Source organism: Pseudophryne corroboree, chromosome 6 (genome assembly GCF_028390025.1).
Source record: "Pseudophryne corroboree isolate aPseCor3 chromosome 6, aPseCor3.hap2, whole genome shotgun sequence".
Lineage (NCBI taxonomy): Eukaryota > Metazoa > Chordata > Amphibia > Anura > Myobatrachidae > Pseudophryne > Pseudophryne corroboree.
The window spans coordinates 210096490-210109735 of record NC_086449.1 but is presented as its reverse complement, the minus strand read 5'-3'; the positions used below and the strand labels follow the sequence as shown (position 1 = coordinate 210109735).

Here is a 13246-nt window from a genome sequence, read left to right as displayed (position 1 = left end):
TTATACATACATACTAGTTACGAGTATACTATCTCTTTATCAACCAGTCTATATATTAGCAGCAGACACAGTACAGTGCGGTAGTTCACGGCTGTGGCTACCTCTGTGTCGGCACTCGGCAGCCCGTCCATAATTGTATATACCACCTAACCGTGGTTTTTTTTTCTTTCTTTATACATACATACTAGTTACGAGTATACTATCTCTTTATCAACCAGTCTATATATTAGCAGCAGACACAGTACAGTGCGGTAGTTCACGGCTGTGGCTACCTCTGTGTCGGCACTCGGCAGCCCGTCCATAATTGTATATACCACCTAACCGTGGTTTTTTTTTCTTTCTTTATACATACATACTAGTTACGAGTATACTATCTCTTTATCAACCAGTCTATATATTAGCAGCAGACACAGTACAGTGCGGTAGTTCACGGCTGTGGCTACCTCTGTGTCGGCACTCGGCAGCCCGTCCATAATTGTATATACCACCTAACCGTGGTTTTTTTTCTTTCTTTATACATACATACTAGTTACGAGTATACTATCTCTTTATCAACCAGTCTATATATTAGCAGCAGACACAGTACAGTGCGGTAGTTCACGGCTGTGGCTACCTCTGTGTCGGCACTCGGCAGCCCGTCCATAATTGTATATACCACCTAACCGTGGTTTTTTTTTCTTTCTTTATACATACATACTAGTTACGAGTATACTATCTCTTTATCAACCAGTCTATATATTAGCAGCAGACACAGTACAGTGCGGTAGTTCACGGCTGTGGCTACCTCTGTGTCGGCACTCGGCAGCCCGTCCATAATTGTATACTAGTATCCAATCCATCCATCTCCATTGTTTACCTGAGGTGCCTTTTAGTTGTGCCTATTAAAATATGGAGAACAAAAATGTTGAGGTTCCAAAATTAGGGAAAGATCAAGATCCACTTCCACCTCGTGCTGAAGCTGCTGCCACTAGTCATGGCCGAGACGATGAAATGCCAGCAACGTCGTCTGCCAAGGCCGATGCCCAATGGCATAGTACAGAGCATGTCAAAACCAAAACACCAAATATCAGTAAAAAAAGGACTCCAAAACCTAAAATAAAATTGTCGGAGGAGAAGCGTAAACTTGCCAATATGCCATTTACCACACGGAGTGGCAAGGAACGGCTGAGGCCCTGGCCTATGTTCATGGCTAGTGGTTCAGCTTCACATGAGGATGGAAGCACTCAGCCTCTCGCTAGAAAACTGAAAAGACTCAAGCTGGCAAAAGCACCGCAAAGAACTGTGCGTTCTTTGAAATCCCAAATCCACAAGGAGAGTCCAATTGTGTCGGTTGCGATGCCTGACCTTCCCAACACTGGACGTGAAGAGCATGCGCCTTCCACCATTTGCACGCCCCCTGCAAGTGCTGGAAGGAGCACCCGCAGTCCAGTTCCTGATAGTCAGATTGAAGATGTCAGTGTTGAAGTACACCAGGATGAGGAGGATATGGGTGTTGCTGGCGCTGGGGAGGAAATTGACCAGGAGGATTCTGATGGTGAGGTGGTTTGTTTAAGTCAGGCACCCGGGGAGACACCTGTTGTCCGTGGGAGGAATATGGCCGTTGACATGCCAGGTGAAAATACCAAAAAAATCAGCTCTTCGGTGTGGAGGTATTTCACCAGAAATGCGGACAACAGGTGTCAAGCCGTGTGTTCCCTTTGTCAAGCTGTAATAAGTAGGGGTAAGGACGTTAACCACCTCGGAACATCCTCCCTTATACGTCACCTGCAGCGCATTCATAATAAGTCAGTGACAAGTTCAAAAACTTTGGGTGACAGCGGAAGCAGTCCACTGACCAGTAAATCCCTTCCTCTTGTAACCAAGCTCACGCAAACCACCCCACCAACTCCCTCAGTGTCAATTTCCTCCTTCCCCAGGAATGCCAATAGTCCTGCAGGCCATGTCACTGGCAATTCTGACGAGTCCTCTCCTGCCTGGGATTCCTCCGATGCATCCTTGCGTGTAACGCCTACTGCTGCTGGCGCTGCTGTTGTTGCCGCTGGGAGTCGATGGTCATCCCAGAGGGGAAGTCGTAAGCCCACTTGTACTACTTCCAGTAAGCAATTGACTGTTCAACAGTCCTTTGCGAGGAAGATGAAATATCACAGCAGTCATCCTACTGCAAAGCGGATAACTGAGGCCTTGGCATCCTGGGTGGTGAGAAACGTGGTTCCGGTATCCATCATTACTGCAGAGCCAACTAGAGACTTGTTGGAGGTACTGTGTCCCCGGTACCAAATACCATCTAGGTTCCATTTCTCTAGACAGGCGATACCGAAAATGTACACAGACCTCAGAAAAAGAGTCACCAGTGTCCTAAAAAATGCAGCTGTACCCAATGTCCACTTAACCACGGACATGTGGACAAGTGGAGCAGGGCAGGGTCAGGACTATATGACTGTGACAGCCCACTGGGTAGATGTATGGACTCCCGCCGCAAGAACAGCAGCGGCGGCACCAGTAGCAGCATCTCGCAAACGCCAACTCTTTCCTAGGCAGGCTACGCTTTGTATCACCGCTTTCCAGAATACGCACACAGCTGAAAACCTCTTACGGCAACTGAGGAAGATCATCGCGGAATGGCTTACCCCAATTGGACTCTCCTGTGGATTTGTGGCATCGGACAACGCCAGCAATATTGTGTGTGCATTAAATCTGGGCCAATTCCAGCACGTCCCATGTTTTGCACATACCTTGAATTTGGTGGTGGAGAATTTTTTAAAAAACGACAGGGGCGTGCAAGAGATGCTGTCGGTGGCCAGAAGAATTGCGGGACACTTTCGGCGTACAGGCACCACGTACAGAAAACTGGAGCACCACCAAAAACTATTGAACCTGCCCTGCCATCATCTGAAGCAAGAAGTGGTAACGAGGTGGAATTCAACCCTCTATATGCTTCAGAGGTTGGAGGAGCAGCAAAAGGCCATTCAAGCCTATACAATTGAGCACGATATAGTAGGTGGAATGCACCTGTCTCAAGTGCAGTGGAGAATGATTTCAACGTTGTGCAAGGTTCTGATGCCCTTTGAACTTGCCACACGTGAAGTCAGTTCAGACACTGCCAGCCTGAGTCAGGTCATTCCCCTCATCAGGCTTTTGCAGAAGAAGCTGGAGGCATTGAAGAAGGAGCTAAAAGGGAGCGATTCCGCTAGGCATGTGGGACTTGTGGATGCAGCCCTTAATTCGCTTAACAAGGATTCACGGGTGGTCAATCTGTTGAAATCAGAGCACTACATTTTGGCCACCGTGCTCGATCCTAGATTTAAAGCCTACCTTGGATCTCTCTTTCCGGCAGACACAGGTCTGCTGGGGTTGAAAGACCTGCTGGTGACAAAATTGTCAAGTCAAGCGGAACGCGACCTGTCAACATCTCCTCCTTCACATTCTCCCGCAACTGGGGGTGCGAGGAAAAGGCTCAGAATTCCGAGCCCACCCGCTGGCGGTGATGCAGGGCAGTCTGGAGCGACTGCTGATGCTGACATCTGGTCCGGACTGAAGGACCTGACAACGATTACGGACATGTCGTCTACTGTCACTGCATATGATTCTCTCAACATTGATAGAATGGTGGAGGATTATATGAGTGACCGCATCCAAGTAGGCACGTCACACAGTCCGTACTTATACTGGCAGGAAAAAGAGGCAATTTGGAGGCCCTTGCACAAACTGGCTTTATTCTACCTAAGTTGCCCTCCCACAAGTGTGTACTCCGAAAGAGTGTTTAGTGCCGCCGCTCACCTTGTCAGCAATCGGCGTACGAGGTTACATCCAGAAAATGTGGAGAAGATGATGTTCATTAAAATGAATTATAATCAATTCCTCCGCGGAGACATTGACCAGCAGCAATTGCCTCCACAAAGTACACAGGGAGCTGAGATGGTGGATTCCAGTGGGGACGAATTGATAATCTGTGAGGAGGGGGATGTACACGGTGATATATCGGAGGGTGAAGATGAGGTGGACATCTTGCCTCTGTAGAGCCAGTTTGTGCAAGGAGAGATTAATTGCTTCTTTTTTGGGGGGGGTCCAAACCAACCCGTCATATCAGTCACAGTCGTGTGGCAGACCCTGTCACTGAAATGATGGGTTGGTTAAAGTGTGCATGTCCTGTTTTGTTTATACAACATAAGGGTGGGTGGGAGGGCCCAAGGACAATTCCATCTTGCACCTCTTTTTTATTTTCTTTTTCTTTGCATCATGTGCTGATTGGGGAGGGTTTTTTTGGAAGGGACATCCTGCGTGACACTGCAGTGCCACTCCTAGATGGGCCCGGTGTTTGTGTCGGCCACTAGGGTCGCTAATCTTACTCACACAGTCAGCTACCTCATTGCGCCTCTTTTTTTCTTTGCGTCATGTGCTGTTTGGGGAGGGTTTTTTGGAAGGGACATCCTGCGTGACACTGCAGTGCCACTCCTAGATGGGCCCGGTGTTTGTGTCGGCCACTAGGGTCGCTAATCTTACTCACACAGCTACCTCATTGCGCCTCTTTTTTTCTTTGCGTCATGTGCTGTTTGGGGAGGGTTTTTTGGAAGGGACATCCTGCGTGACACTGCAGTGCCACTCCTAGATGGGCCCGGTGTTTGTGTCGGCCACTAGGGTCGCTAATCTTACTCACACAGCTACCTCATTGCGCCTCTTTTTTTCTTTGCGTCATGTGCTGTTTGGGGAGGGTTTTTTGGAAGGGACATCCTGCGTGACACTGCAGTGCCACTCCTAGATGGGCCCGGTGTTTGTGTCGGCCACTAGGGTCGCTAATCTTACTCACACAGCTACCTCATTGCGCCTCTTTTTTTCTTTGCGTCATGTGCTGTTTGGGGAGGGTTTTTTGGAAGGGCCATCCTGCGTGACACTGCAGTGCCACTCCTAGATGGGCCCGGTGTTTGTGTCGGCCACTAGGGTCGCTAATCTTACTCACACAGCTACCTCATTGCGCCTCTTTTTTTCTTTGCGTCATGTGCTGTTTGGGGAGGGTTTTTTGGAAGGGCCATCCTGCGTGACACTGCAGTGCCACTCCTAGATGGGCCCGGTGTTTGTGTCGGCCACTAGGGTCGCTAATCTTACTCACACAGCTACCTCATTGCGCCTCTTTTTTTCTTTGCGTCATGTGCTGTTTGGGGAGGGTTTTTTGGAAGGGCCATCCTGCGTGACACTGCAGTGCCACTCCTAGATGGGCCCGGTGTTTGTGTCGGCCACTAGGGTCGCTTATCTTACTCACACAGCGACCTCGGTGCAAATTTTAGGACTAAAAATAATATTGTGAGGTGTGAGGTATTCAGAATAGACTGAAAATGAGTGTAAATTATGGTTTTTGAGGTTAATAATACTTTGGGATCAAAATGACCCCCAAATTCTATGATTTAAGCTGTTTTTTAGTGTTTTTTGAAAAAAACACCCGAATCCAAAACACACCCGAATCCGACAAAAAAAATTCGGTGAGGTTTTGCCAAAACGCGGTCGAACCCAAAACACGGCCGCGGAACCGAACCCAAAACCAAAACACAAAACCCGAAAAATTTCAGGCGCTCATCTCTACCAAATACATGGGATCTTTTCTCATCTCATTCTGGGAGTTTTCACCCAGGATAGGCAAAGGATGGAAGGAGAGAGAATTACATCTACTGTGGTTTTTGAGGTCAGGCAAAACATCCAGGACTTTCACAGGGGTAGTAGAGTCCTGCTAGCCTCAGTGTAGGAGAACTTTCACTTTGAGAGTAGTATTTTCATCTTCTTTGTATAGTAAAAGGAAAGGGGACAGTTAGTTGAGAAGGACCATACCTCCCAATCTGTACAACCAATACAGATGGGACATCTGATAAGACTGTAGTCTGTAAACTGTAGTGCAAAGAAATTGTGCTCCACCCAATCAGCTCCTATCATTTTTCAAACGTGACAATTAGGAGCTCATCGGCAGGAGCACTATTTATCATACGCAACAAGTTTTAAATAGCTAGAGCACCCTTTATCATACAATGCGCAACGGCTTTTAAATAGCTACAACTGGCTGATAAATAGTCCCGTCCATTTCTAATGTTTGATTTGGACCGCTAAGGTGGAGGAGCCAACATGGCTCTGAGTATTGGTAGATATGTCTGGGGTTGGAAAATAGAGGACTAACCTCTTTTCTCACATTTACAGTGTATGAAGTGAGACATTAAAACCTTCAGGTTTAATGACATGTTGTGATGTTGCGGTTCCTGCACAATAAACATGCCCTGAATTAGTACTTGAAACGGGATGCAGTTAATTCCCCGACAGTTGGGATACCGGCGGTCGAAATACCAACGCTGGAATCCCAACAACAGCCAAAATGCTGGCGTTCAAAATCCCAACCGCCGCCCGGTATTCTCACTAGGATGGTGGTCCACGCCACCACCCGAGGGGGAATATAATAGTGTGGCGAGCTAAACTCGCCACCGAGCCCGCAAGGGGGCATGCTGCGCTCAATGTCGTTATTTTGACTGTCGTGATTCTGACGTCGGTATTTCTTCCGCCAGGATCCTGACTGTCGGTAAATTCTACTAAATTCCTTGAAATTTCCATATTGTGCGATTTACCTTCATTTTCTTTGAAGCTGCACTTTTTGCCATTTCCAAATAATACATTATTTATTTATTAACAGTTTCTTATATAGCGCAGCATATTCCATTGCGCTTTACAATTAGAACAACAATAATAGAACAAATCTGGGGAACAACAGTAATAGAACAAAACTGGGTAAAAACAGACAGACATAGAGGTAGGAAGGCCCTGCTCGCAAGCTTACAATCTATAGGGAAATAGGCATTGATACACAAGGATAGATGATACCTATTGCATAATGGTCCACCAGATTGCTAGGTTCTTAATGAGTTGTATGATATGGTCACCCAGCAATGTTGGCCTAGTGTCAGGTGGGTGTGAGAGTAAAGAAAGACACGATATGTGAGGTTATGTGTACTGTACAGAGAGGATGTAATTAGATAGGGAAGCACTGAAGGTTATGTGGGTGGGTCTGGAATTTGATAGGCTTGTCTGAAGAGGTGAGTTTTCAGGTAACGTTTAAAAGTTTGGAGACTAGAGGTGAGTCTTATTGTGCGTGGGAGGGCATTCCACAGAGTGGGTGAAGCCCACACAAAGTCCTATAATTTTGAGTGTGAACAAGTAATGCGTGTGGATGAGAGACGCAGATCTCGTGCAGAGCGGAGAGGTCGGGTAGGGAGATATTTTGAGATGAGTGAAGAGATGTATGTTGGTGCAGTTTGGTTAATAGCCTTGTATGTAAGTAAAAGTACAGTATTTTATATTTAATATGGTAGAATACCAGTAACCAATGGAGGGACTGACAGAGCGTATCTGCAGACGATGAATGTCTAGCGAGGAAGATTAGTCTATCATATCTTTCTCATTTCAAATATTTGAAGTTAAATTAATATTTTAAAACTCATAATATAATTATGCAAATTTATAGACTTCTTTAAAAAAAAAAAAAAAGATATATTTTACAAATCAAGTGCTTTCTATCATTGTTTTTCCCACTGACAGATCCTGTTAAGCAGTCACACATGACACAACTGAAATGTTTGTGCCCACTAGAGGAGAAGGAAAATTAAATTTGGATAAAGTGACATTTTTTGGCATTCACCTTTCTTTTTGTATGTATAAAATGCCAAAGCCTCTCCGTGATGCCATAGGATCTTAGCCAGCTCCCCTGCAGTGTGTGGAAGGAAGCAGACCCCGTTCTCTGAGGCACCTCCCTGCACAAACCCACACACCAAGCAGTTCAGGATGAAGAGGACAATCCTTTCTCCAAATGTCTGCACCTGGGGAATGACAAACACGATTACTAAGAGGATGTATCAATTCCTAATGAATCACAAGCTGCTGACAAGAAAAGTTCTCACTTTAGTGTCACATCTAACGTACAGATTGATCTGTGAGTCAGGTTCTCCGGAAAATTGTGAAATTGAAGTGAAATAACATTAGGACAGCCTAATCAGTCATAGTGAGTCATGTAACTGCTAAATTAAGGATACATTACAGGACTTTGAGGTTCTCACTTCTGAAAAGCTATCACCTTTCTGAGCTGGCTGCTATTAATGTATATACTGTAAAGCATTATTGCAAAGTGTATTAAAAAGTACCTAATGCCTATATACAATGCAGACAGCCAATTTATGGCCTTGGCTCATTATCATAACAAAGCAAACAATTATTGAATTGAAACATCACTGGAGTGCTTCATGCCTAACTAGATTGCTTAGATTTTAAGCAGCGATCACTCCGTGTGTACCCCTCACAGCGATAGCGATGCGCAGCCCCGCGCATCGCTATCGCTGGTGCTAGATTGGCCTGCATGCAGGCCAATCTAGCAGGTCGTTGACTTCACCCACTGGGTGAAATGAGCGGCCCCCCGTCTCCCCCCGCACGCTCAGCACACATCGCGCTGTGCTAAGTGGGGGGAGAGATGTGTGCTGAGCGGTTCGCTCAGCACACATCTCTCCCCACATCTGCCGGTGAGTACTGGCCTTAAGTGTCATTATAGCCTAGTGACAGTACGATAGTGCACTGGTTAGCACTGAGGTCATGGGTTTAATTTCCACCATTGCCCTAACTGTGTGGAGTTTCTATATTCTCTACGTGCTTGCGTGTGTATCCTACAGGTACTGTGGTTTCCTCCCACAATCCAAAAATATACTGGTAGGTTAACTGGCTCCCCATAAAATTAACCATGGTGTGTAAGTGTGTGTCCATGGGCCATACTTACCTACTTTCAGAAGTCCCTCTCCGGAAGGAGGGAACAGCCAGATCAGCCAGCGTTGCAGGGCACAGGGGGTTGGTTCAGGGGCATGAGGCTGTAGACTAGGCTGTGCAGAGGACGTGGCAGCATGTTCCCGTCATTGTACAGCGGAGGCGCGGCTACAGTGGATGGTGTGGATCTGGGGCAGATAGAGTGGAGACCGGATAGGGGAAATTTGCCCACCTTCCCGGGGGCCAGGAGTACCACCTGATTTTCAGGAGCCTTCCGGCTGTTCCGGCAAAGTAGTCAATTACTACTGTATGTGATGGGCAGATTAGTTGGGCCAAGTGGTTCTTATCTACCATCAAATTCAATGTTTCTATGAGTTAATAGGTTGCATTCTCATGAATTTTGTTTAATCCTACAAAATGCCCACCTCACTCTATGTAGGTGTTAGATACATTAAGGGCCAGACTCACTTAGCTGCGCTCATTACCACAGGCTTGTAGCAGTGATGCAGATTTCTGTTTGAGCCTCAAGGAGTGAGAACAGAAATCTGTGGTACTTAGGGCTTTCTGCCCCACCTGCAGTGCACATGGTTTTGCCCAGTTGCTTGCTTTTTTTTGTTTGCTAACAAACCTGAATAAGACCCAAAGTGCCAAATGTGATAGGTCCTGATTTGGCAAAGAAGCAACCTGATTTTGCTTTTAAAAAAATGCCAATTTAAACCCTGAAGCAAAATCGGTAAATGAATAAATATCATCCCTTTTGCCAAACATGGATCTATTACATTAAGGGGTATATGCAATTGCGGTCGAATTGCCGAAAATGTCGAAAAACGGGTAATTTTTGACACAAAAAACCTGTTGAATTTGATTCGACAATGCAATACAGTACTTTTAGACAAAAAAACTGCCGTTTCATTTTCGACTTTTTGCAATTCGACATTTTTTCAATTCGACATCTCTGCAATGTTAAAATGCGGCTTTTCGACAAAAGTATATTCAATTGAAGAATGTCGATTCGACAACAGTGCTTTTCGACAGTCATTTCGTCAATTTCATTCCACCTCATTTTCCTGTCGTGATCTAATAAAAAATTTTAAAACATGATTTTTTTGGCTTTTTTTATTGCTAATAGCATATCTATTTATATTAGAAGGGATTATCTACTTGGTTTGTCCTTAGGAGCCACAAGTATTATTTAATCGATTTTTAAAAGAATATTATTTTTTTTTACTAACTTCAATAATATGGAGAGATCAGTGCATGTTTTTAGGTTGGAAGGGGTGTGAAAGTGTTAAAATTCCTGAAAAAAAATGCGTGGGGTCCCCCCTCCTAAGCATAACCAGCCTCGGGCTCTTTGAGCCGGTCCTGGTTGTAAAAATATGGGGGGGGGGAATGACAGGGGTTCCCCCGTATTGTAACAACCAGCACCGGGCTCTGTGCCTGGTCCTGGTGCCAAAAATACGGGGGACAAAATACGTAGGGGTCCCCCGTATTTTTCCCACCAGCACAGGGCTCCACTAGCCAGAGAGATAATGCCACAGCCGGGGGACACTTTTATATAGGTCCCTGCGGCTGTAGCATTAAATCCCCAACTAGTCACCCCTGGCCGGGGTACCCTGGAGGAGTGGGGACCCCTTAAATCAAGGGGTCCCCCCCTCCAGCCACCCAAGGGCCAGGGGTGAAGCCAGAGGCTGTCCCCCCCATCCAAGGGCGGCGGATGGGGGGCTGATAGCCATGTGTCAAAAAAAAGAATATTGTTTTTTGTAGCAGAACTACAAGTTCCAGTAAGCCTCCCCCGCAAGCTGGTACTTGGAGAACCACAAGTACCAGCATGCGGGGGGGAAACGGGCCCGCTGGTACCTGTAGTTCTACTACAAAAAAAATACCCAAATAAAAACAATACACACACCGTGACAGTACAACTTTATTACATACATGCACACCAACATACATACATACATACGTACCTATGTTGACACGAAGAGTCGGTCCCCTTCTCCACGTAGAATTCACGGGGTACCTGTAAATAAAATTATACTCACAACAATCCAGTGTAGATCGGTCCTGTTCTTGTTTGTAATCCACGTACTTGGCAAAAAAAAAAAAAACGAAGAACCCGGACCATGCACTGAAAGGGGTCCCATGTTTACACATGGGACCCCTTTCCACGACTGGCGGGACCCTCCATGACTGCTGTCAAAGAGGGTCCCTTCAGCCAATCAGGGAGCGCCACGTCATGGCACTCTCCTGATTGGCTGTGCGCGCCTGAGCTGTCAATCAGGCGGCGCACTCGAGATACAATGTAGCGCATAGGCGCTCCATTATATCCAATGGTGGGAACTTTGCGGTCAGCGGTAGACCACAAGAGTGACCTCACATAACCTCGCGGTCTACCGCTGACCGCAAAGTTCCCACCGTTGGATACAATGGAGCACCTATGCACTACATGTATCTCGAGTGCGCCGCCTGAGTGACAGCTCAGGCGTGCACAGCCAATCAGGAGAGTGCCATGACGTGGCCGCCAACTATTCGTCAATTGGTCCGTTTTCGACAGCGGGACTGTCGAATCTGTTATTTATTGAATATGTCGAATTCGGGTCCCGGCGGGAGGGTTTCGACTGTCGAATTGTGTCGAATCCAAAAACGCAATTGCATATACCCCTTTGTCTTAAGAGGATGAGGGGAATATAGATGGGGAGTGCATAAATTGGACATTTCTTGGAAGTTGGTAGGTTTCTATGAAGAAATTAATTTTACAACACGTTTGAAGGCAAGTCTGATTTTAGTGCCCCTGGAGAAGTCAGTGGTAATGGGACAAGATAATCAGGAGGAGAGGAGTCTTAAATTATACATGACAATGAGAGGATGTCAGGACTGTCCTTAACGTGCTATTTTTATAAGTTTAAAGATTTTTACTACATTGTTTGGTAGGTAGTGTTTAATTCTAACATGTGCTAATTTTATATGTTTCAAGTTTTTTACTACATTGTGTCGTACAGTAGGTAGTGTTATAGTCCAATCCTTTTGCTAGAAGAAAAAGACCTTGTGCCCTCTATAACCCAAGAGACATCTTACCCAAATTACCCTGTCTTGTTCAATGAAACCTTGTGTCTGTCCCTCTGTGCAAAACTCGGAAAAACCTGGAATTGCCTTACTCCTTCCATTGTCCAAACTCTCACACCGACATAGGGACCTCATTCAGCTTCAATTACAATTTTGCTATTTTAGCAAAACTGGGACGGGCGTAGGTTCAGGGGAAATTTGAGGAAAAATGACTTCACAGAAAGGGTAGTGGACAAGTGGATTAGTCTCCCGTCGGAAGTGGTAGAGGCTAAGACAATTGAGCAGTTTAAACGTGCATGGAATAGACATAAGGATATCCTTACACAGAAATAAGGATAAAATATGGTTTGAGGAAAATAGGATTTTAATTACCTACCGGTAAATCCTTTTCTCATAGTCCATAAGGGATATTGGGGAGACTTAGAACGATGGGTATAGATGGAGTCCAAAGGAGCCAGTGCACTTTAAATTTCTTCACTGGGTGTGCTGGCTCCTCCCCTATATGCCCCCTCCCACAGGTAGTTATAGGTAAAACAGTGCGCGATGGAGAAAGGACATATATAGTATGAGAGAAGGAACATGACAACATAGAGTGGTGAGATTTAATACCAGCACACCACGAACATATAACAACCAGCAACGGCTCGTAACAATGACAGCAACAGCTGAACAGGTAACCACATAACACAGAACCTGCAGAAAATTCAACGCACTGAGGATTTATTGGTAGGTAATTAATATCCTATTTTCTCTACCATCCATAAGGGATATTGGGGAGACTTAGTACGATTGGGATGTCCCAAAGCTTCCAGAACGGGCGGGAATGTGCAGAGACTGCTGCAGCACTGCCTGCCTGAACTGGGTATCCTCTTTGGCCAGGGTATCAAACTTGTAGAACTTCACAAAGGTGTTCTTTCCCGACCAGGTAGCAGCTCGGCATAGTTGCAAGGCCGAGACTCCTCGGGCAGCCGCTAAGGAAGAGCCTACAGATCTTGTAGAGTGGGCTTTCAGACACTTGGCAACAGGTAAATCTGCCAATACATAGGCCTGTTGAATAGTAAGCCTAAGCCAACGAGCAATGGACTGCTTCGAAGCAGGACAACCCTTCTTCTGTGCATCATAAAGTACGAACAAGGAATCCCTCTTTCTAATCCGAGCCGTCCGCCTGACATAGATCTGCAAGGCTCACACCCCATCCAATGCCTCAGGAGAAGCAGAAGTGTCAGAACTGGACAGAATCACAATAGTTTGATTCAGGTGAAACGCAGAGACAACCTTTGGCAGGAACTGCTGTCTAGTCTAGAGCTCCGCTCTGTCCTCATAAAAGAACAAGTATGGAATTTTACACGATAAGGCCCCCAATTCTGAAACACGTCTAGCAGAAGTCTTTCACGTGAGGTACTTGTCTTCTACAGTCATC

General features: G+C 45.9%; 1 protein-coding gene across 1 annotated transcript in view; it reads right to left on the bottom strand.

Annotated features, from left to right (window-relative positions):
- Nucleotides 1-13246, bottom strand: part of LOC134931882 (protein FAM169B-like) — an 89225-nt gene that overhangs the window by 18846 nt on the left and 57133 nt on the right. Inside the window, exon 6 of the mRNA XM_063925714.1 lies at nt 7661-7838. Within this exon, the coding sequence (XP_063781784.1) occupies nt 7661-7838 (178 nt within the window). The remainder of the gene's footprint in view (nt 1-7660; nt 7839-13246) is intronic.